Raw genomic sequence first — 24,588 nt, 5'->3', positions numbered from 1 at the left:
AGTGCACATGGTTTCGTGGTCTCTGGGGCCCCATGCGGAGCCCTGGTGCGCTGCAGACTAGCCGAGCTGAGCAGGAATGCCTGGGACAACCTGTCTGCATAGACCCCACTGTGTAGGGAGATGGAGATCACAGCGGGCTGGGGCAAGGCGATCTGACCAATCACAGAGACCGAGCACCCTGTTTGGTACCTGGGAAGAACCGATCAACCATGGGACCTGGTTTCTCCAGCAGGGCGAGAGTTCTGTGCAGTTTGTCTGCAAATGAGCCAACTTGGGGCCTCTGGCCTCATTCTCAAATCATTTGCCATCCTCCCTGATGCTGTGAAACAGAACTCCTGAGTGTTTTCATTTTAAAAAGAATACACCATTGAGAATAAAATTGTGCCCCTGATTTCTCCACACCAAAGCGTTCCCTGCAAGGTGCTGGACTAAGCGACCTGACCATCAGACTGTCACAGGGTAAGAGCAGCGGTGGCAGCTCGGTGGGGTCAATGCCGTGGGTGACAAACACGTCTGTCCCCCAACTCTCCTTCCCGTGCAGGCTGCGTGTGGCCACCATCCACTCCACGGCCCCACAGCTCAGGAGAGAGCAGGTGCACGGAAGCAAAGGGCTGCAAACTAACAGGCACCACAAGGAGCGAGGGCCACATTCTATTTAAAAGTTTCTTGTTTTTCTTAGAGACGTGTGGAGTTTTACTGTATAACGTACATGTTCGCAGCACGACATTACAGAGCACAGACGTTTTAAGCTGTTGCCATAACATCTCAGAATTAAAGGCATGCCTTCCGGTAACGGGAAGTTTATACCTTCTGTAAATGCTGCTGGTGATTGTGACAGCCCCTGAATTTACACCTGCGAAAGGAGTGAACACACACAGCTATTACCACTCCACGCACCGGGGTTTCTCTCTCACTGGCGAACAGAGCCGCCGGCTCCCCTGGGACATCAAAAACCTCACACCGTGGCTGGACGGACCCATGAGAAGCCTCCCCAAATCAGGACCGTGGGACACTTAGGCTCAAAGGTGACTGAACAAATTAGCAAAAATTAGTAATTATGGGCCCCAACTGAACAGAAAAGGACTTAAGTCCCATGCACTTCGGACAGCACAGCGGGCTATAGACTTTGCGGCCTCCCACGTAAATGGAAATGAAACAGGAATACGGCTATGATCGATTACAGTCTACCTATTTTTCTGTCTCTAAGAGAAGTAAGCAAGTACGTAGTAGGACCAAGTTTTTAACCAGTGTGAGAGGAGAAGGTGAAGACAGGGCTCTGCCCGCCACCTGATTCTGGAAGTGGGAACGTGCTGGGCACGCTTCATGTCTCTTAGACACCTTGGCTTGGGAAGGCTCGGAACTTTCTGACACAGCCTAAGAAGCCGGGCTTAGAAGTGCAAGTCAGGACGACTCAGCACACAGAGTACTTCAGCCTTTTTCCCAAGTTGGCTGTTTTCACGTTTTTGCCTAGCATCAGAAGCCTGTGAAAGCATTCGCACGAGAGCCCGTTCACCTTTCCCCTTATGGCTAACCCGGAGATAGGGTGGGAGAGCTCTGTGTCCTGTTCAGCCACAGCCCAGCTGAAAAACACTTCCAGTCAAAAGTGTGCCTTTGAGTCTAAAAACAAAATAAGCAAAAACACAGCTTGAGACTAATCTAGAACACTTCATTCCACATCTGCCTTTTGAGTATTGCCAGGCCCACGGGCAGATGCTCCGTCGGTGTGTGCGGAACGAATACACAAGCGCAGAGACCCACGTGTTACACTCCGGGTCATCAGCATTCGGCGTCTTCGCAGGGCCACTACGGATAATTACCCAACATTCAAGCCCTCATGTGCACATGGTCAGTGTCGCCAGGAGGCTCTGGGGGTCGACCAGATGGAACCTCAGAATGCTAAGGGCCACCCTCTCCTGGGAGGGGCTGGGAACCACATTAGTTTACTTTTTATACAGTGGGCCTGGAAGATCAGGGGGACTCACTGGGTTCAGGGGAACCAAAGGCCTTCCTTTTTCCCTTCCCGAGTGCCTGAGCCACCCTCTCTCTAGAGTATCAGTTTGTAGCATCTAAAAAAAGACCAGAGAGACATACCTTTAACTGATGACACGGTAAACAGAACCTCTCTTAAATACAACGTCCTGAAAGACACACACTGTGAGTGTGCGAAACAGCAACCCCTCACGCGAACACGGGAGAGCAGGTCGCAGGCTTCAAACGGAGCTTCCATGGAGGCTAGGGAGCAGCCTGCAAGGTGGCTTGGGTCCAGACGGGCAATTTGGTTCCATGTTAATTTAAGGGGTAACGTAAAAAAATTCCTCCTTTCTTAGGGCTCAAAACCTGTCTTACGCTTTAGCTAATTCTCGTTTTGTCTGCAGAATCAAAATTCCTTTTGAGGTAGAGATTATATTGATTGCTCTGCATTTACCCATCGCTAGCACAGGACTGAATATACCACAGGTTTTTCACGTTGTTATAAAGGAAGGAGTGACATAGGAAAGCAGTGAGGAGAGCAGCATTGAGAGAAACAGCAGACGGAGGGCTTCCCCTCTGGGATGATGAGGACAGGTCCCTTCCCTGTTTCTCCCTCTGAATAGAACTAAAAGCCCTGATGTTAGAATCAAACAAGCGTAAGGTGGGGAGAAGAGAAGGCAGACCGGCGGGGACTTGGGGGCCCAAGAGGGCACGGTGCTGAGCGCCTGGGTATCTGCATGCGCCCTATATCCAAGACTTATTGCTACAGAAGCTGGCCACCCAAAACTGTCACTGGGCATGGGCGAAAAGAGGCCCACAGGAAGCCTACTCTTTCTCCCTGAAGGACTGGGAAAAAGGTAGCCTAGAGAGACAGAAATCTTTCAGACAAAAATGGCTTTTCTGCAGGACAGAGACCCCCCACCCAGACGGCGACAAAGGCCAGACGGCCCCAGGCTCCCAGCCCCTGACAAGGGAGACCGAGCTGGGACTTGTGTCCCTGCTGGACTGCCAAGAGCCCCCCACGGAGGTGTCAGGGGGGAGCACGCGTGAGCCAGGCTTCCACCCCCAGCCCCATGCAGTAACAAGAAGTACTCCATTCCCCTGCCAGAGCCGTGTCACAGTGTCACAGACAGAAGCTGAAATAGAAGATCAAAGGAAAAATAACAAACACAGCAGCAGGACCAGCGCACCTGTTCCTGAAATATCTTGGCCAGGGGGGCGCAGTCCGTCAGCTTGATGAACCTCACCACGTCGGTCACCGTCCACTCCAACGGGTTGCTCTCCAAAACGAGCCTCTCCTCCTCCTCTTGCTTTGTGTCCTGACGGCAGAAGGGAGGCAGGTCACTTGATCACCGCAGGGTCGGTGGGATGCTCAGTAAACCCTGTGGGCCTGAGCCAGGCTTTCCTCCTCCCTCTGGCCTCTCCCTGGGCACCCGGACAAGCCACAGAGGCTTCCGGGCTCGAGGGACTTTCTTAGCAGCTTGTCCAGGTTATGACTTTGCCTCCAGTGACTTATGTGTGGTTAGAGGTTGAAAGAAAAGGCGCAGCGAGACCAGCTGCTGAAAATCTAGTTCAGGAAATTCTGGGCCTGCTTAGCAAGGATGATCTCCTACTGGAGAGAGGGCACGGGGCGTGTGGACTGTAGAGGAGGCAGCTGGTCCTTCCTCACTTATTCTGGTGACGACGGTGCCCATGACCTCCCAGCTGACCACATACGGCCTGGGGGTTTGGGGGAGACCTGATACGCTGACTTAACATTGCACAGCATCCCAGAGGTCTCCTGTGAAGGGGAAGCCTAGCGTTCAATGAGACCCTGAGGACCTGTTCTGCCTGCTCTCCTGACATTAATCTTTTGCAGCTGGGAAACAAAACAGGAGCTATTATTTCTCCATTCAAGATGAGAAATCACCAGGCCTTCGCCCCAGACTCAGGAACCAGGCTGGAGCTGCTGCTATGGCTGTTGGTACTTTAAACAGGGAGCCCCAAGTCAAGGCCCTGCACCACACTGCCTTTCTTCTTTAGCACCTGCCCACAGCCCGGGCCCCACACAAGCTCACCAGGGCCCGCGGTGTTAGCTCTGCGGCGTCGTGGCCGGTAGCCGCGCCCTGTTCTGCCCCCTCAGCACAGGAAGCAGCCTGAGCCCTCCGGCCCCGTCGCGGCCTCTCCACGGGCGGCCGGCGCTCAGGCTCGGAGCTGCTCCTCAGGGTGACGGCCCTCCGGGGCCGCGCGGAGGGGACCTCGGCCGAAGAGGTGTCCGTCTGGTCATCGCGGAGCTCAGAGCTGGTCTCCTCACTCCCAGTGTCCTCGTCCATGCCATCCGCATCCTCTTCCTCACTCTCCTGGGGAGAAGGGAAGGAACTGAATTCAGGGAGGCCTTCTCCTGCTCAGCTGGCCCCGTGCAAACCCCCAGGGGGGGCCCCAAGACCCATCCTGTGGTCCCCACCGTGGTTCCCGTCGCGGCCCTCTCCCAGCCCACATGGCCAAGCAGGCTGACTGCTTTCAGCCGCTGAGGGGCAGGGCTCCTGGTAATCGGAGTTTCCAGGCACTTGGTGTTGCACGTCGGCCGTGGCCCTGGCGAGCAGACGTGCGTCCCGGGAGCATGCAGGAAGGTACTCTGAGCGGGACCTACCTCCCCCGAGCCTGCGGCCAAGTCCACGGCAGAAGACCTCCGCTTCTTCTGCACGAAGATGGATTTTCGCCGTTTCCTACGTCTGGCTGGCTTTGGGTGCCCGCTCTCGGTGCTGGCTTCCCCAATTGGGGGCTTCACAATCTTCTTCCTCTTTCCGTAATAATAGGCTGCAAGAGGAGAGAGAATCAAACACATCTTCTAAAGGTCACACACATACTTACGTGGACACAGAGAGAGTAGAAGGACCGGAGAAAGACCGGGGAGGAGAGAAAAAAGAGAAAGAAAAGAAAGATCGTTCTGACATTTGGAATATTTCACCCATGCCCTCACGGTTAGAGGGTGTTATGGGTAGCACCCCCCATGGCACTGTATTTGCAGATGGGCCTTTAAGGAGGCGATTAAGGGTGGATGAGGTCCAAAGCACGGGGCCTTCATCCCACAGGACCAGTGTGCATACGGGAAGAGGAACAGACAGCAGGAAGGTGCACGGGGAAAACCGTGTGAGCACCGAGAAGACAGCCGTCTGCAGCCCAAAGACAGGCCTCGGGAGAAGCCAACCCTGCCAGCAGCTCGGTGGAGGTCTCTATTAGCACACACAGCACCCGTTAGAGAATCATTCACCAACTTTCAGTAACGACTGCTGTATTTTATAAATTAAATGTACACTCAACTAATCGAAACCACTGCTAAGGATCCAGTCTTCAATTACCATCCCGATCAAGACTCATTACCCAAAGTCTCGCCCGTCCCACAACATCACCCCCGGTATTCCACACAGAACCACATGCAGAAAGGGGACCTTTGGCTGGGGTTGGAAGAAGCCAAGAAAAATACCCAAACACACAGCTGCTAGGTTACGGTGAAGCACGTGATTTGTGGCGGTGTGACCGCCCCACATGCCCACGCTGCCGTATTCCCACAGCAAAGTCATCCGGCCCCGGTGCTCGACTACCTCACGTGCAAAATGAGACCCGCGGGACCAGGCAGAGCAGGACGCTCGAGGCTTCACAGGGCCCCACGTACCAGTTACTGCTGGATAAGCACTTGCTCACACCCAAGGGCCCCTGTGGGCACGACAAGTCTGGCGCAGTTCCGTTTTCTAGGAGCCAGGAGGGGAGTTAAGATAGCGGAGGAGTGGGGGGGCCCTGAGCTCACCTTGTCCTTCAAACACAGCTAGAATAAGTATCAAATCGTCCTGAACACCCAAGAAACGGATCTGAGGGCTAGGAGAACAGTGCACGTCTACAGGTGGTTTTCTAGAAGCCCGATGCTGGAAATCAGAGCAGTTTTACCGAACACAACAAAGGTGCAGCACACTTCAGTGTCTTGGGGTCACACTGGGGTGACTGCGGGCCTCGTGCTCTAGAGTCTTCCCCAGCATGGTTCTGTCACTTGCCCGTGATACATCAGTTCCATCTGCAGCAATGTTTACTATACGCTGACCCAGGGATCTTAGGATTTTGACATTTTATCACACGAGACCCAGAAAAGTCTCTAAGTCATTTGGGTCGTGTTTAATTCGAGCTGTGGTAACCTGCTTCTTCCCATTTTTAAGGCAAATATTCAAGGGCGAGTTTGGCTCTCAGTCAGGTCCTTTGTGATTCCGGAGCATCTGTTACTAAGCAGGCTACTCCAAGGGGTAATGTGAGGCGGAAACAAGTTTTCTGGAGAGGACAGTGACGTCACCACACCCACCCAACACACAGGTGACCCTCCATGCGTGAATGCGGGTGCAGAATGCCAGGTGGTCCAACCTGACGGAGAAGAGCGCTGACTCTTAGCAGGAACGGAGTGGAAAACAGTTCTCAGAATATCCACGCACGCATACAGAGAAAACTACAAGGAGAGTCACACTCCGAACGGTGGTTCAAGTCTGCTCAGATTCCTGGTTCTGACACATGAGGTGGTCAGTCTCAACTGGCCGGGGCTCCCAGCAGGCGGACTGCACCCCCGAGGTCCTGTTCACACCCTGGCAGCCGGAATGTGGGCTGGGAGAGTGAACCTCCAGGCCACCGGGACGGGGATGCGGTCACGCCTGGGCCGGAGATAACCGAGGGGAGAGGTCGCAAGAGCAGACGTGGGGATCAGAGGGAGGTGTCAGAGCTGGACGTAACCCGAGGTGGAGGTGTCTGCGAGTGGCTACAGTGCATGTGGACAAAGGCCGGGGCTGAGGAAGGACAGGACCTGGGAGAGGCCACCAGAGAAGGCAAAGGCACAGCTTGTGTGGGGGTAGACAGCACGAAAGTCCTGCCGGGAAGAGATGGGAGCAAAGGCGGTGGGGGGCAGCTGACCCCGAGTCCCATGACAGGAGGGGCAGCTGAGGCCACGGAAGTGTGGACGGTGCGGGCTGCTTCTGCACTCTCCAGACAGTCCCGTCCAGGGAGCTCTGAGGAGGCGGTATAGACAGTGGGAAGCAGACTATGACGAGGCGCTCACCCCGTACAGAGGGGAAAGAGAGCCTCTATACATACTTCCTCAGGATAAGGACCATGAAAGCAGTGCCGGTTACCAACCATTACCAAGATCCAGTTTTATCCCGCTCTCCTTTCAGCCAGGTAGGTTTCCAAACTTAGCCGATGCCCTGAAACTCACAGCATACCCCTTCTCATCTCTTCTTTGCCAAACGCCTGCCGGTGATAATTTGTCCTGGTGTTCCTCACCCTGTCCCGCCCCTGGGCTGGAGACGTGCGAGTCTCTGCCACGGCAAATCTTACACAGTTCTTTCACAGCAATTCCCAAGAAAAATTATTAAAGATTTTTGTTTGTTTGTTTGAAAAACCCAGCAACTACCTTACCCCACAGTTTAGGCCCCCAGCCCAATATTCTTTTCATTCCTTGAACTTACTGTACTTGGTTTTGGTGTGGATGGAGCAGTTCTCTGGGCAGTTCTCCGAAACCAGCACAGGACTGAACAAATTTGGGCAGCATTCCAGCTTGGCACAAACCCGCCGGCAGAAATCTGCTACTTGGTCAGAGGTTCGCACGATCTTGGCCACGGCCCGGTACGTTTTGCCTCTGTACCTAGAAATGAGGAAGAGTGATGGCGAGAACGCACAATTACTCAGACCTGCTTGGTACGGCGTGTTCCGAAAGCAGCCCCTTTGTCTTCTAACAACAGAGTAGGCTGTGTGTGATTTCCACTCCATTTGTTTTTATCATTCCTTCGGAGCTCAGAGGAATACTTTTAAGACAGCCCAGGATCGGGCACAACGCACGTGATCACGTGTCACCGCAGAATGACCGCCACAGATATTTCCAGACGAACCTACTTGAATGTAGGTTCGCACCACCTTTCAACACATTTTGAAAATATCACTGGTACAAAACAATCATAAACTTCTCCATTAGCAGCAGATAACTGGTGTTTAACTGACATGTCACGGAACCCGGAGTCCACCGACACGAAGAAAGCATCAACACCGTGGGGCCTGTTCAACTACGCCCTTGAGGTGCACCCTGATTCTCAAGTTGAAATCTTTTTTTTTTTTTTAAGATTTTATTTATTTTATTATTTGAGAGCGAGACAGCATGAGCAGGGGAAGCAGCGGAGGGAGAGGAAGAAGCACACTCCCCACTGAGCAGGGAGCCTGACGCAGAACCCGATCCCAGGACCCCGGGATCATGACCTGAGCTGAAGGCAGATGCTTAACTGACTGAGCCACCCAGGCGTCCTCAAGGTTGAAATCTTGAACAACAATTTATCTTCCAGAAAAATTGCGGGACCTCTGGCAGGTAACACTCGTATTAGTTTCTGGAAAACTAACCACAATCCAGAGGCGTGAACTACCAAGTAACCCTGCCCGCCCACTTGTCCACGTCTGTTAAGGGTGACAGGCACGAGCTCTTTGCCAAACCTGCTTTGCACACTTGTGTTGCAGGTTTCCAAAAGTCTCCCGCGAAACAACAGGGACACCCGGTAATTCATGCAAACAGCATAACATAAGGACAGCATCACTTCGGTAATTTGCAAATGAAGTGTTACATTCCAAACCTAGGTCTGGTTCCCTAAGAAAAATGCGGTGATAGAAATAAATAGGATAAACTGATCCTGAGTTTCTTTCAACTAGGCTTTCTTTCTATGCTTCTGAAGATTAGAAAAATATTCCCCCTCCTAACAAATCATTTTTTTTTTTACGGTACCAACAGCAAAGAAATTAAATTCTAACTTGAAAAAACTGGACTCCGTGTTCATTCTCTGGCCTTTCAAATCCCAGCCCCACTGTACTGACTGTTCTTGCATTTCTCTGAAGCGCCACACGTGGCTTTCTGTGCCGTAAGAACTAAAAAGCAATTCTTTGTAGATAAGATCATGCTTTAAATTGCATAGCCCTTGAACAACTGTTGATTTTTCTAGGACCTCTATTGACCCTCGATGTAGGAACACACCCCCCTGCTCCAAGGAGGGCTCTGTGATTCCCTTTCGGCTAGTCCTTGCTTGCTGCTGTTGTTGTGCTTGTAATGAAAGCAGCACAGTTCTGTGGACACAGCGTGTGTCTCATGTTCTGGGGAAGGCAGAGGAAAAATACGTTACTGGTACAACTTCCCTTGCAGTTTTTCCCACTGCAGTTTTGGTGGCCCTAGGGCTCTCTTCCAAAGAGCTCAATACCAAGATTCTTAAAGTTCCTTAAAAAAATAAAATGATATAAAGAAAGCAAACAGGAGAAATGTGAAAATTGGGTCCGAATTCAACTTGTGGAAGTCGGGCCTAAAGACAGATGTTCCCAGACCTCCAAATTCCAAAGCTTCCAGAAACACATTAGAGGGACATGAAGAGAACAAGAACAAATACCCCATGGGAAATAGAGAAGGGTCGGCTTTTTCTTCCCTTCTAGTTTGGGATGACTCCGTGGAAGCAAATGTTTTAGCAAACCTTTCCCAATGAGGATATGCCACTCTAAATTTATGAACACAGGATTATAGTATGGTTTAAAAGTAATGGGATCCCCTCCCCTTGCCTTCCTTCCGGAACAATACCATCAAAAAGCCACAGTAGTGGAGGAGGGTGGGGAGACTGGGCAGGGAAGGTGTGCAGGCTGGAGAGGCGGGGGGGGGGGGGGCCCGCGGTGTCCTGGCCCAGGGGGTGGGGGACACCGGCAGTGCTGCCGGGACCTCCCATCCCTGCTGCGGGCACAGCTGACAGGTGGCCTCCTGCTGCTGGCCCTAGAGGGTCTGCCCAGCTGCAAGAGCTTGCCCTCTCCCCTCCCAGGGGCGGCCCCCATGCGATGAGCCACTGTAATGGGGATGGGAGGGCGGCAAAAGGGCCTGGCTACTTGGGCCCAACTTGAACAACCACAGAGGGCCATTCTAACACCAGAGCTGACCATGGGCTATGGTCCATCTCCCCCTCTCCCGCGGGTGTCGGTCCCAAGGGCCCTCCTTAATTAAGAGGGTCCAGAACAGTGGCAGGCAAGGAGGGAGGCAGGACCATGGCATCCCCATCCTGCTCAGAACACAGAGGATATCTGCCCGTGGGGGACAGCCCGGCACAGGTCGTGCAAGGGCCCAGATGGGGGTGAAGAGAAGAACAAAACGACAAAGAGACTGGTTCCAGAGTGGGGCCTGACCAAACACATCAACATACTGGGGACAGGCAAGCCAGGTTTCCCCTGTGTGCTGGGGGGGTGTACAAATACAGGAAAGGAAAAGTCCAGAGGGGGCCTCCCCAGTGTTGGGAGGCCACGAAGACTGAATTCAATCACGAGTGTGCAGGAAGGGCCAGCCTGTGGGCCTGAAGCTGCTATCTCCAGAAAAGCTCGCCTGCAAGGTGGACGTGTGGCTGGTGTCTGGGAACCGCATTTTGGAGGTGATCAAGGTGGTGAACTGCGCCCCGCCTATTTGGGCAAACCACGTTTTGTGCTGAAGATGTGATCCGTGTGCTTCCCTGATCCATGCCAGGCACAGTGCTGCCCGTGGGACCAGCCCCCAGTAAAAACCTAGGGCGCCTGGGCTTCTCTGGATAGAAACATCACGTGATACACACCTCCACTGCTGGGGAAGCCGAGTGCTCCCTGGAACCCCTCCCTGGGGGAGAGAGCACAAGGAAGGCTGAACCGGAGATTCTTCCAGACCCCACTTGCATGTCTTTTCCTCATGACCTTACTGGCGTGCTACTCACAAAATAGGAGCATGAGTAAAAGACCAAAAAAAGTGAAGCAGAAAGCCATAAAAAATCAGTAATTGCTTATGAAAAAGAAATGAAAATACCATTTTCGTAGAGCCAAGCATGACTCACCTCGAAGTTGTGACTTTCCTTGTGTCTGCCTAAGTGATAAGTCTCATTCACTCCAAATTAAAGAGGACATTTCCTCTTCAAATACTCTGAATAACTGTAACAAAGGACTGGGAAAATTTAAGGCTTCACCTGGATTTGACAAAGATGATCACAAAAGCCACTCGAAGCAGAGTTTTGAGTCTTTCTCCTCCAAAGAAGATTCTAGAACATGTCGGAAAACATTTAAATGTCTCTAGATGCACAGAGTTGGAATTTTTTTTTAATCCCCGTAAGGTATAGCCTAAATTCCTCCTTCTGAATTTCAAAATAACGTAGGTCAATTAAGTAAATTCATTGGAAAGAAAGAATTTTCTCTTCCAGGACTACTGAAATGAACTACGTGAGAATCGACTTTCCCTCTGGCGCCAGAGCTACCCCAGTTTTGCCTTTCACTACATGCTGAAGACTCAAGATACAGACTCCTTACACGGTGTTCAATACTGCAATAATTTCTTCTAGTAAAAAAGGTATGGTTATTTGATATATAGGGAAAATAATCACCAAGGGATGAAAGATGATGATGTTAGGTTTTTCTCCTGTGCACAGGTCAAACCTTTTCACAGTGGCACCTCCATCCTCTCAAGGAAATGGGTCTTTTCTCTTCAGAAGAGGAAGAAGCAGTCAGAAACCCCAGACGCTCAGTGACAGCACTCCCAAGCCCCAGGGGTGGACACTCTCACATCCTCGCCTCCTGAAAGCACTCCTTGGGTTACTATCATTCGAAGACCACAACCAAATGCCTTAATGCAGGTCCCCCCTCCAGGAGGTTAATTTATTCAGGACAGAATGCATTTCAGCCTCTTGGCAAAATGGGAAGAAGCCAGCCCTCTCTCATTTGCACCACAGAAAACAGCAAAGTTGTCAAGATCTAAAAAGTTGTCCTTTTACATCAGAAGTGAAGAGGTGACTCAACACACAGTATCGAAAGGGAACACTCCCTCCCACCTGTAAATCTGTCATCATTAGCAGCTGCTTTGACATGCCACTGTAATCCAGCATGCTGGAAACCCGGCACAGACAGACACGTTCTCATTATAAGTTGCTGTGTAAGATCTGGCTAAGGAACTCACTGTCATATTTAATCTAATAGGTAATACGCTGCCTTTATGATCAGCCAGGGCTGACTTCCCCGTGTCTGTTTTGACTGTATCAGGCTGGATTTCATAAAAGCTCTGATCGACCTGGTAACATGAAAATGAGTGCAAACACCGCAAAATTAACTCTCCCTGTCATTTTGGTACCTGGGGCAACTTTCTGGCTTGTTTAGGAACAGGCGAGATTTTAATGGGATTTAAGATTTTTGTATTTGTCCTGTTTCCTTATCTATGAGGTGTGTTGGGGAGGTGCTGAATTTTACAGAAACTGTTTAGAACAAGTGTTTCTTCGTACAAACACTTGATCAGGTTTTCGGCCACCACTGTTCCTGTGCGTTGACCTTAAAAGAAAATGTGCTGCTGCTGACCGCCCCCTCAGATGAAGTAGAAAGACACAGAAAATTCGGCTGGAAAAAAAACTTGCTTTAGTTTCTTCTGCACCACAGGTGAGGCTCATTTATTTATTTACTTGAAATAAATTCAGCGACTTACGTTTATTTCTATTAAAAAAAAAAAAACAAAAAAGCAAAACACTAACAAACCACAGTAATTATGGAAGGAAAAGATTTAGTATGACTGAAAGAGATCATTAATTTTTCCCATTGATCATATCCTTTCAGGTCATTTATATGGAGGCTCATTTAAATTTTTCTCGGGAAGGACGAGCTGTGGTGCCACCTCTCCCTGACAGGCCGCTTCAGACAAATAAACGTTCTCCTGATGAACATGCACCCCTCTGACTTCTGGGGTTTGCTAGAGCATCATTAGACCACAAACGACATTTTCGGAGTCTAAAATTACAGTGTTCAAAAAAGAAATTAGGAAAAGTTGAGTAGAGAAGAGGCGAGTGGAGAGCAGCCGAGCACTACCTCGCCGTCCTCACTCAGTACCAGTGTAGTAAGTTAACCACACGGGGGAATACTACCGGTCAAACAAACCACCTCCCATCCCTCAACTTTCACTATGAACAGGACAGGTGCTTTCTTCAAAGGAGGGCTCAGCCATACTCTAGCCGCTGAACGTGGTTCACTGTTCAAAAAAGTATCATTTCCCAAATGTCACATCTAAAGGCTATTAGAGGACACTGTTCCACAAGAAGCTGACCAGTAAGATCTATCCTGTTGAAAAGCTCAATGAATACTGAGGACCCAAAGTCAAAGCAATTATTAAAGAAAATTATCTTGAGAAATCGATCTTCTTTTCGCTTTTAAACAGCCGTGCTCAGGCTTATCAATCCAGGGGGAGCTGTCAATTTCAGAGCTCGAGAAACTTAGAGCAGAGCCAAAACATCATCTTTCCAATTAGCCTATTTGCAAATAAAAGAAGTGACCAAGTACATGTCAACCCACAACCCTTTAGCCAAAACCAAGCAGAGGTACGGGTTCTTTTTATCTTTTACAACTGCCAACTCTCAGAGCGAAGAACACCTGTGCCTGGCATAAGCTCCTCACGGCATCAAATATTAAGAGGTGTTAATGAATAACATCTAATAATGATAACGGATTTCCCCTCTAACTGTTCCCTTTCTGATCAAATAATCTATTGGCCCTGAAACACAGGACGTTCTGATTCTGAATGTTTAACACAAGAAAGCATCCGTTAAACAAATCTCTCCTTTAGTTCCAGAATCCCAAGGCTTACGGCAACTCTGTGTAACAGAAACGCCAATGAATCTGCACGCAGCGCACAGAACTACTCAATGACAGTCCTTCCCATTTGTTCCCATTTCTGTGGGCTGCGTCAAAAGGAGGGATGACGAGTTTCAAAGTAGCGGGCTGACTGTCACGAGCACCTTGTTTCCCAGAACTGAGAACACATACTTTGCCTTCAGTGTCTCCTCCTGAAAATTCCAGTGTGGGTCTTCCACCAGCTGCAATTCTCTCAACACCCTTCCAGGCTTGTAAGCTGCATTGATTATCATGCTTAGGACCTGTTGGGGAAAAAAGAACAGCAATGAACTTCAACTGCAGCCATTCCCACTAAGACAAGAATGCTGCGAAAACCACCCAGCTGATGAGAAGCGTTTGCTGTTCACACCCATTCAGTCGGGTGGAACATTTTTTGCAGCCTGACGCCGATTCGGCTCACCATCCACGGGATAGAAAGGGTGGTGAAATCCAATCCCTCTGGCAGGGCGTGTGAGCCGCTGGCCAGAAGGATGGCAGACTCTCCCTAACATTTCTGATTGAAGAAAAACGATCTGTTTCCTCCAAAGAGCCAGTGATTATCTCCAACAGGATTACTCTGCAGTAAGATTGGCTACTGAGAATTTCATTTTATTTTTGAAAATAAATTTCAAAAGGAATCAGTGAGACAGAGGCAACGGATTTGTGCCAACAATTCTGAGCTGACTACAGATATCTGTAAGGAGACTAACCAAGTATTTGAAACTCATAGGATGCTGGCTCAATATAGGGACGTTTCATATGAGGACAGTTTCGAGATGTGAGTGCTTCAAAGGATCTTCTGGAGTAACTAATACCATCCGACAATCTATTTCCTCAAACCTCCCCTTTATTCCCTATTCCCAAGTCCGAGGAAGGACACCTGTGGTCACTGCCTCCCACGACAGTCCCACTCCCAGACATGGAGACATGTGCCTGTGACGGGACATTTCACTCTGGGAGCCCCAGCTGCAAGGCTCTGAGAAGGTCCCATGTTCCTGTTAACCTCGACGTGCCCCTTGAATGGAAAGATGGTGGAATTCAGATCCCTTGGGGCACTCCCCCTTCTGTAGGCAAATCATCAACCATGAACGTTTATGAGTTCTGGCACGTTCCAGAGCTGCTGCCATTTGGACAGACCGCGTAAAGAACGTGAAGGTACAACGCAGCCTCCAAAGGAACACTGGCACCCACGGTGTGGAGCTCCATGGAAGGCGCCTTGCTGAGGCTCTGCCGTGTGCCAGCAGGAGCACGGGCAGCAACGGGTCACGGCACCCAGCACGCTTGCAGCGTCTCCCTGTCCACCAGGGGAACGAGCCAGGCACTGAGCTCACGTTTCAGGTTTCAGAGCAAAACACCACTGAGGGGGTGAGAAACGTCCTGACTGGGATGAGACACTGGTGTTACTGCCAAAGCCCCTGCTGCTCTTGGGGAGGACGCCGCACGGCATCAATGGGAGGATGGAGAGCAACGTTTGTGGCCGGGATTTTATGTCACAGCGTTCCTGGATCTGAAGTGTTCCAGAACACAACCGGTGTGCTTTTCACCCTGATTTAATTCTGAAAAAGGACGAAGCTCCCTCATATTATAAGAACTGATCTTAAAAATATTTTAGACTGTGCACTGAGCAAGTGTCTTCTCTGAGGCAGGGTAGCGCTCTGCTATGCTGCAAGGTCCGTATAAAACCCCAGCAAGAGCACATGGGCCGGCCGCTCAGCTGAGGCACTAAAAGGCCAGGACAAGGCCGTACAAGCACTTTTGCTGTGTTTATGTTTTCTGTATTAGAATAATCATCTGATTTTATTGTTTACTGTCAGTAGAATTTGCGGAAATCGAGTTTAAAAATAAATCCAATTAGAACTGGCTGAAATAATGCACAAAGTATTTATGAACAGACGATAAAATTTAAACCGATTCTTTCCATTGTGTTTTGCAAGGAAGGCCCCAGAGCTACATGTTATTTGCTGCAGAGCGAAATGCATTTGGAGACGGTGAAAAGAAAATGCCTTCCAGAGTTCCATTCAGCCTGGGAACAGGCAGCCATTAAGTTGTCAAAAGCGTCCAATATTGAATAATCTTCCCATGCATTTCCGATGCCACATCAGGCGTTCCCAAATTCAGCAGGCGCTCTATCAAACTTTGGGGTTGTGAGCTGAAAAATTCTTCTGTTCATGACATCTTAGTGCATTACAGCTACCTCTAGGAAAACAACTCAGCTGGCAGCTGGTACCACCATCCAGAGTCAGAATTACTCTGCTCCCGGCAAAAGCTGGAGACTCGGGTCACTATAGTATGCCCTTGATCACTAGGGGTTGTGCAGGCCCTGCCCCCGATGAACTGGCAGCATGTGGGTGTGACGTTAACAAACACTGTTCCCAACAAACGGGCATAAAGGTGTTTGCGTAACTCCAGGAGGAAAATCATGCTCCAGGGATCCCTCCCTCGATTTCTTGGAGCTCACGACATGGTCGTGGAGAACACACCTTACACGGAAGTCTCCACGGTGTCCTACAGCAGATCGGCAGGCACGTTGAACCCCAGTTCCACCCTGTAGAAGGATGAGTCCCGGAGGTGCCTGACGGACTTTCCTCCTGTGTATGATGGGGGCACTGCCGTTTATCTGGTTCATAAGGGGGTCAGAACATTCCACCTCAAAATACGCCACTCTGGCATAGGATTATTTTGAGCTGAAGGCAACTGAGAAACTACACACACAGAAGGGACTCTCTGCTCTGCCCTTTTCTGCCTAGAAGTAGGGCATACATGCCCTTCTCTAAAGGCGTTCCCTCCTCTCTTCCGTACCTCAGAGGAGGAGAGCAGCTCTTGTCACTGGAGAAAGAACGTGGTCACCGAGATGACTCTGCACAAACGGACTTTACTAAAAGCACCCTCATCACCTTCGTCTCCCGTATACTCACCTGCCCACCATCTACCACCCTAGAAGCCCAAACCCCTTTTCCTTTGTCTCTCACCTCTCCATACCGCACTGCTGTTTGTTAAAATGGTACAGAAACATCTCAAGCAAAATGGCCTCTTTGGGCCTTCACTACTCTTCTGTGAGGCCCCTGTGCATGCAACATAAACCTTTTCTCCTGTTCATCTGTTTTATGGTCGTTTTCAATTGCAAGCCCCAGTCACTAAACCTAAGAGTAGAGATTTTCCTTCTCTACAACAGGGATGTCATGGGAAAAGGTAGCCTGGTGATGGGTATTAAGAAGGGCCCGTATCTCAATGAGCACTGGGTGTTATCCACAAACAATGGAGCATGGAACACTACATCAGAAACTAACGAAGTGCTGTATGGTGACTAACATAACATAACAAAAAAGGAAAAAAAAAAAAAAAAGAAAGAAAAAGAAAAGGTATCCCAAATCTCAGTATCAACACAGTCCTCACAAACCACAGAATAAACGATCTTCCGTGTCTCCACCCGCTCTGTCCCCACTGGCCCACACTGTTGTGTCAGTCTTCACGTCTCTGCGGAATAACTCTGCTTCGAAACTCCTTGACTTTCCTGCGACCGATTCCTTTTCAGAACTCAACTTCTTATGAAAAGACAGTATGCTTTTAAATTCCTCCTCTTCAATTCCTTTCTCAATGACCCAAATCCAGTTTCCTCTCTAACCACGACACACAAGTGCTTTGGGAAGGTCACCAAGGACCTGCCACAAATTCCAATTAGCACTCCCGTCTCCCCAGGCCTCTGAGGAATCCGGCCCTGCAACACCCCTCTCTCTCCCCGCCTCCCTCCCTCCCTCTGCTCTGCAAGCATGGGCGCTGGTTCACAAAGTGGGGAGTGGGTCCAGTGTGTGGGGGAGGGCCAGGGGCATCGGAGAGAGGAAGGAGAACACAGGCAGGTGATGCCAGCAGGACAGGAGCTCACGCTGCACACCATGTGGGGAGCACAGGAGCCAAACCTGGGTTTCCTCCCCCCAGGCCTCCCCCTTTTGGGAGCTCAGAAGATTATGTAAATCGATGGGAATTTTTTTTTTGTTCACATCAGGAAATTATGTGATTCCATGATTTCCTTTCATATCCACAATCATGAAAACTCCCAAAACACCAAAGTAATTTAGATAATTTCCAACCTCAACTATATCATATGATCAAAGTCAGAACAATGTTGAAAGTGCAGGGAACCACTTAATAAGAAAATTATTTCTTTGAGTGTCAAAATCAGAAAACACTTTAGAAAGCAAATATGGCTCCCACAGCTTGAGTTCGGCGGATTTAATGGAAAGGAGACAGATTCTCAACTTAGAAAGTATGTAATTTGCTAAATTCTAGTGACTGCAGGGAGGGCTCTCTTTGGGGGAGATCGGCTCCCACAGAAACATGAAGGAGAATATTCCCTCTCGGGGGGGGGGGGCTCAGAACAAGGATCTGGACACAAAGGAGCCTCCCCCACGTGCTCACTCTGCTTCAACGGACCTTTCTGCTTTGCAGTCTCTCCAAGAACCACGGTTAACAATAATTAGCTTTTGACAGGAACTGGAACCATCAAAGGCCCTCGTGGGCCTAAAGCATTTCTCCTTTTCAACTTCAAAATCAGATGGAATGGAGCTAATTTTATAAATAGGTTTATAAAAAGTTTGGCTGGTTGTTGGTTTTTTTTTTTTTTTTCAGTAAAATGATAAAGAACTGTTCCTGCTTAATCAGCATTTTCTCCATCCATAGCGTTTTGAAACGAGCCTCGAAAAGAAAGCAAAGCAAATAACCTTCTCAAGTGATTTACCCCATAAAACTAGGTGTTTTCGTTTTGTCTTCTCAAGAACTAACGATCCCATGCACGTTCCTTTGCATATGCTGCATCTAATACTAAATATTATCTAACGATAACCTTTATGTTCATCATTCCTTTAATCGTTACAAAAATTTTAATGCCAACAGTAATAATCACACATATCGTACTAAGTGGAGAACTCCATTGCTTTGGCTAAAACTGATCTCGACTTTCATTTCAATCCTCAACGGAAGGCTGACCTCCCCTGGCAGCCCACCACCCTGGAGGGGAGGCGCTCCCTCCGTCCCAGCAGCAAGGCTAGGGAGCCCCAGGGCTGCCCTGGTAGGTAGCCTTTCCCCCAACCCAACCCCACACCAATGAACTCCTGGCTTTATCACTTCAACTTGATTAAAAGATCATCCCCCCAAAGAGGCTATAATTCTCAGGAATTCTCCACCGCCCCCTGGAAGACCAACAGGAGAATCCCATCATACCCTAAATCTTCATTCACCCCAGTCACCAGAAACCCAACACTTCTAGAACATTCTTTCTACCCAGAATCCAATTCCCGAATGCCTCTGCATTTCCCCCAATCTGACCTAATTTCAAACACCTCGGTGTACCCCCAATGCATCCATTCTGCCTTCCATCATCAGCAAAATATCCTAGAGCCCAAAACACTTTCCAGAATATTCTTTTTCACCTTATGGTTTTCCCTTCTGCTCTGGGCTAAATTGTGTACCCCCAACCCTATTCGTATGTTGAAATGCTAACCTCCGTGTGATGGCATTAGGGGTGGGGCCTTTGGGGGGAGATTAGGGTTCGATGAGGCCACGAGGTTGGCACCCTCGCGATGGAGTGTACCTTTGTGAAAAGAGACCTGAATGCTTGCTCTCTCTCTCCCTCTCTCTCCTGCCATGTGAGGACACCGCAAAGAGGCAGCCAGCCCTGTGAAAAGCAGAACCCACCCTGTAGGCACCCTGACCTCGGGTTCCAGCCTCCAGAGCTGCGAGGTGCACATGTCTGCTGTCTGAGCCCTTCTGTGACACCAGCCGCAGCAGCCCAAGCAGACCAAGCCAACCGCCTCTCCTACACCATCACGTTCCCTCCTCTGCAGGATGGCTTCCCTTCCTGCAGAAACTGGTCCACAGCCGCCCCCCCCCCCCCCAACAACGACTACAACTCTCTCTTCCTCTTTCATCTTCCTGCAGCCACCTCGCTCATTCTCTGCTCTCTTTTACAGTAAAACCCGTAGGAACTGTCTGCACTGGCGGGCTCCTTGCTCTCCTCAGTGCTCTCTGGCACCCATCCAGGGGCGCTCCTATGCCCACATCATGCCCACATCGCCAAAGAAAGGCCATGGTTGGTTCTGTTCTTATTCTCTGTCCATTCCCATGAGATCATAAGCACCATGACATGAGGAACTGTATTTTGTTTGCGCTGTATTCACAGTAGCTACGGTTATACTCACCAATAGTAGGAGTTCAACAGTATATTTTGGAATTTGTTCAATAAATTTCAGTATGAGCACGAAATGAGTTAAAACTATTTAAAAATATTTAGGGGCGCCTGGGTGGCACAGCAGTTAAGCGTTTGCCTTCGGCTCAGGGCGTGATCCTGGTGTTCTGGGATCGAGCCCCACATCAGGCTCCTCCGCTGTGAGCCTGCTTCTTCCTCTCCCACTCCCCCTGCTTGTGTTGCCTCTCTCGCTGGCTGTCTCTATCTCTGTCAAATAAATAAAATCTTTAAAAAAATTATTTAAAAATATTTACTTAACAGTTATTTAAAAATAGTTAAAATTAAAGTGACATCTAGAAATTAATGACTAATTCACGCCAAGAATTTATTTGATACCATAAAATACACAAAATATATGTGGACAGAGGCCAGAAGAGAACATTTGCCCCTGGTTTCCTTCGCTACAAAAGTCTATCCTACAGCGTGATGATAAAGTGTCACAAAGGCATCTTACCCTTCTGACGGGCAAACAATAACAACTTAACCTTCGCCAACCTTCCCAGACACTTGCCAGCACGCTAGAAGTCCGGCTCCACGGGTTACGTGTGTGTCACGGGTTACACATGGGCTTGGGCACATTGTTCTTCATGGGCTGGTGTTCAGCGTAAGCTTAAAACAGCAGCAACAAAAACACCAAAGAGTATCACCGAGAGGCATGTCTTCATCTTGGATTTTGCTGACTTAACCAGACGTCACCTAGGCAAGATTCTTCCTCTGTTCAATGTTACCCCAGAGCCTGAGTCCTTGATATGAGGCCACAGCCCCCGTGGCCCACTCCTCATTCATACTGATGAACACACGGCTACTCTGAAGGAGAAAAGTTACCTTTGGGTGCAGTATGGCATCGTTTACGTGAACAGCTAAGGCTGCCTCGGATTCCTTATTTTCTGGGTTCTCACACGAAGTCGTTCCAGTTTTTAAGTGAAAGTTGTGACAAGTAGCAAAGAACAAATGCTCAACAATATATAATGAAGGGGAAACTCAAACAAGTCATCACAGAACTCCCCAAATGTGGAAAATAAACACTGTAATCAAAACCAAGAGACTGAGGGAAACAGCTTCACGGGTCAACCATGTGGCAGCAATATAAACAGCAAGCTCCAACTGAAGCCAAATTCCAGGCCGCCAGGTCCCGCTGGAAACTTCCAAGGTGGGGGGCAGGGGGCGGGTGGGTGCAGTGCTCCCTTTCCCCCATGGGGCACTCGCGCCACTGCTGGCAGGCAGGCATCTCTGATGGAGTAGGGGAGGAGAGGATGGCAGGTTGCAGGGACTCAGGAAACACAGGATTCTTCTGGAAGCTCCTGCTTGAGCTGATGCCGCATGTCCATGAAGCAGAGAGCCGTCAGCACAGGGCCCAGAGCCCTCAGGAAGGGCCTGTCAGCAAACTGGCCTTCTGCATCGGACCCGACGTTCAACATTTCAACCCTCTGCTGTGATGTTTGAAATCCCACTGCACCTGTCTGGCCTACACTGGCCATGCTTCATGGAGAGGTCTCAGAGTCGAAGATAACTGCCAGATGCCTGCCAGGCGGAGCTCCTCCATCCCTACCAGCCAGGGAGGAGGGGTTCGTGATCCCGGGTCCTGAGCACAGGAAGCGCAGTGACAGCGAGACCAGGAAGGACACCATGGGGTACACAGAAGGGGGGACCTCTAGAAAAGGCATCTCTTTCCATCCTCTTACTTACTGTCCGAGTAACACATGGTCTTGCTTCCAGATTTATAAACCACATGCCTACGACTCCCGCGGACCCCAGAGAAAAGAGAACTGGGGTATTATTCTAACGTAACCAGACGCCGATTTCTGCCATCTATCTGCACTGTGTAGGTCTGTTAAGGTAAGACAGGCTGAGAGGACAGAGAGACAAGGCCCCCTCCCCGGCTGGAGGGGGGCTGTCAACTCACCAAGTAAGGAGCCACATCTCTTGCTCACTGTGACCCCCAGCTCCAAGAACAGTGGCCACCTGGCACAGGGGTATGGCCCATGAGTTCCCAGGGCCCGAGTGAAGGAACGGAGGATGGCCTGTGTTTCATTCCCTACCAGGTTCCAGCGCTGAAGAGCCCAAGGTGTGGCACATGCTCAGTGAGTATCTGCTGCGTGCACAATAACCCAGCACCTTCGTATCTGAAACACCCTAGAACGGTCGTGGACAACTGAAGAGAACCATGCCTGGATGACAGAGGCACCCTGCGGGCCCACGCCGCTTACTCCACACTTGCTGAGGCCACAGAGCTATGAAGACCACAGAAGCAGACCGAAGGACAGAGAAACCTCGTTCGGTGAAGGTGAGCACTCCAGTCTCCTCCAGGATCCCTCTGCAGCCTGGTGGTAACCCAGTGCAGCTGCCCCAGCCTCGGGCATCGGCACCCCAGCACGCACGGCTCCCACTCGTGTGCACGCTCACCCTCTGCAAGTTAGACTTCTCACCACCCGTTCTCTTCAAAACAAAGGAAGGCCTCCCTGCTCATGCCTCAGCCTCTGCACCCCCAGACCAGGCTGCCATGAGGGTAGCGAAGTGACTGTTTCAGATACATGAGACAGACAGACAGACAGACAGATGGATAGACAGGCAGTAGACAAGATAGAAATGATAAACAGATGGTAGATGACGGATGGATGGGTAGGTGGATGGAGGACTGGATGGAGAGACAGAGTGACAGACGGAGACGACGATGGGTAGATCCAGGGTAGAAAGATGGCTGGATGGACAGGTAGGTGGGTAGAGTGGGTGTGTGCACCTGCACGTGTGCGTCTGCATCTCACTATCGTCAGGCACAACAGCCCTGCCTTGGCAGAGTGGAAGCGCCATCTAGTCTATGCCACCGCATTCAGCCTGATCTCCAAGTCAGATCCAGGGCCCATGTCCAGGGCACAGGCTGGAGGACAAGAAAAGACCACGGAAGCTTCCCGCTTCAGAAAGTCCCCGAAGCCTTCTCCGAAAGTCTTAGGAAGAAGAAAGGGAAGAGAAAGTCAAGGGCTACGCCTCTACCTTCTCACAGGAAAGTGCACGGGTCAACGCTCATCTCCTACATGACCAAGCCCAGGCTGCCGAAAAGCAGCACATAAAAATTGCACGGGTCGTTCCTGCTGCCGAGCCAACATGGTTCCAGACCAAGTGCGGCATCACACATCCCAGAGCGACGTGGAAAATGGGAAAAAAAGACTCCTCAAGATTCCTCACTGGACATGACATTTCTATGGCTTATTGCTCACTAAAACCAGCGGTCACATACGGGCAAATAACTCAAGTCAAGTAACATTTCCGAAAAACAACAGGTGCTCCCCAAACCTCTGTTAAGCCCTGCTGGGAGGACGTCACCCAGGTACGCCGCCTTCGTATCCACGGACGTCAGCGTTGCCATGAAAATGGAGACTAATTCCTCCTGAGCTGCTGTTTTTAGAGTCCCTCCAGCTGGCAGGACTTTTCATCGCTGGACACACGGACACGAGTGAGTGTGTGAGAGTGTCCACACTCCTTTCCTCTTGTGCTCGTGCTGCTCTCTCCTTCACACACGGACACAAGCACGCAGCACCCCCTCACTATGCTGTGCAGGAAGCAGGATCACGGGCCTGGCCACTCAGGAGACTGCATCTGAAGTATCAGCAGAAGCTTCCCCAACACCCTTGCAACACAACACCAACACTCTCAGCAGCGGAAGCACTGTGACACACGGACCTCACAAGCTGACCGAGGGCCACTTGGATCTACAGTCGACGGGTCTTAGGGAGACCCTGGTGCACTGCGGCAGGCTTTGGGGGCCGAACTCTCTGGGATAGAAAAGGACGCCCCGGGGTCCCATAAAATGCCCCAGCCTCAGGGGACGTCCACAGGCTTGACCTGACCCCTCCCCTCAGGACCTGTGGGTCCTGGGTCCCTCGTGGGGATGAAGACTTGGCCGGACCCCTCACTGGCTCTAGCTCCCCCTTCTAGAGGTCAGCCACTTCCTCTGCTGCCCCCTTTCTGGAATCGAGGCCAGGAACCGCTTTTAGTCCTCAAAACCCCATTCCGGTCCGATGCCCAGAGCAGACATGTGTCGGCCCTCACTTGGGCCAGAACTGTCCCCCCTCTGCTAGTCTGCCCTCTGGGAGGTGAGGACCCTCTTCTCTGCCTGCACGTAACTTCTCTGAGGCCGGCTCTGTCCGCACGCACACAGGTCAGCCGCCTCTAGGCAGACCAGACGGAGGGAAAACAGCTATCACTCTGCATTTCCCAAAGACATGAAAACCTATAGCTTTTACCAGCACGGACGGCCTGAAAAGCAAATGTGGTCTGTCTTTGCTCCGATTACCTCGTTCTCTTTAAGTAAAATGCAATTTGAGACCATAGAGGTTCTGGTGCTGAAGGAAGCACATTAGCATAAATATTGGCTTGCGGGAGCTCACATTTTTCTTGCACTCACAGAACTGAAGTGCTTGCTTTTTTTCTTCTTCTCTTCCTGCCTCATGCATTTTCTGAACATCAGCAAAAAACTAGTTTTATCATCAGAAAACTGCTCTGGCCTGGCTTTTACATTTGGCCACTGGCACCTATCGGGGAAGTGATCGGGGATAACCACTGTTGATGCTACAAACTCACATACAAAAGCCAAAGAGCCAGCCTCTGAACCAGGCTGAACCTGGGGCCATGGGGTTTGTGAGCAGAGCTGGCGGGGCCCCGGCGCCACGTGCTCATCACCGGAGCTTGCCCGTGACGGATAGTCTTGTAGGTGGCTTCAAAGG

At 50.4% G+C, this 24,588-nt stretch overlaps 1 protein-coding gene across 6 annotated transcripts in view; it reads right to left on the bottom strand.

Annotated features, from left to right (window-relative positions):
- SFMBT2 (Scm like with four mbt domains 2) overlaps nt 1–24,588 on the bottom strand; it is a 222,435-nt gene that overhangs the window by 10,524 nt on the left and 187,323 nt on the right. For all 6 annotated transcript variants that reach the window (XM_026478728.4, XM_044392054.3, XM_026478726.4 and 3 more), the window contains 5 exons: nt 13,786–13,895; nt 7,446–7,621; nt 4,601–4,767; nt 4,029–4,310; nt 3,162–3,290 (listed from right to left, as the gene is read on the bottom strand). In XM_026478728.4, coding sequence (XP_026334513.1) covers nt 3,162–3,290; nt 4,029–4,310; nt 4,601–4,767; nt 7,446–7,621; nt 13,786–13,895 — 864 coding nt within the window. The remainder of the gene's footprint in view (nt 1–3,161; nt 3,291–4,028; nt 4,311–4,600; nt 4,768–7,445; nt 7,622–13,785; nt 13,896–24,588) is intronic.

The sequence above is a fragment of the Ursus arctos genome, unplaced genomic scaffold (assembly GCF_023065955.2).
Source record: "Ursus arctos isolate Adak ecotype North America unplaced genomic scaffold, UrsArc2.0 scaffold_30, whole genome shotgun sequence".
Lineage (NCBI taxonomy): Eukaryota > Metazoa > Chordata > Mammalia > Carnivora > Ursidae > Ursus > Ursus arctos.
Note: the sequence above shows the minus strand (reverse complement) of the source record. Positions and strands in the feature narration are given on the sequence as shown.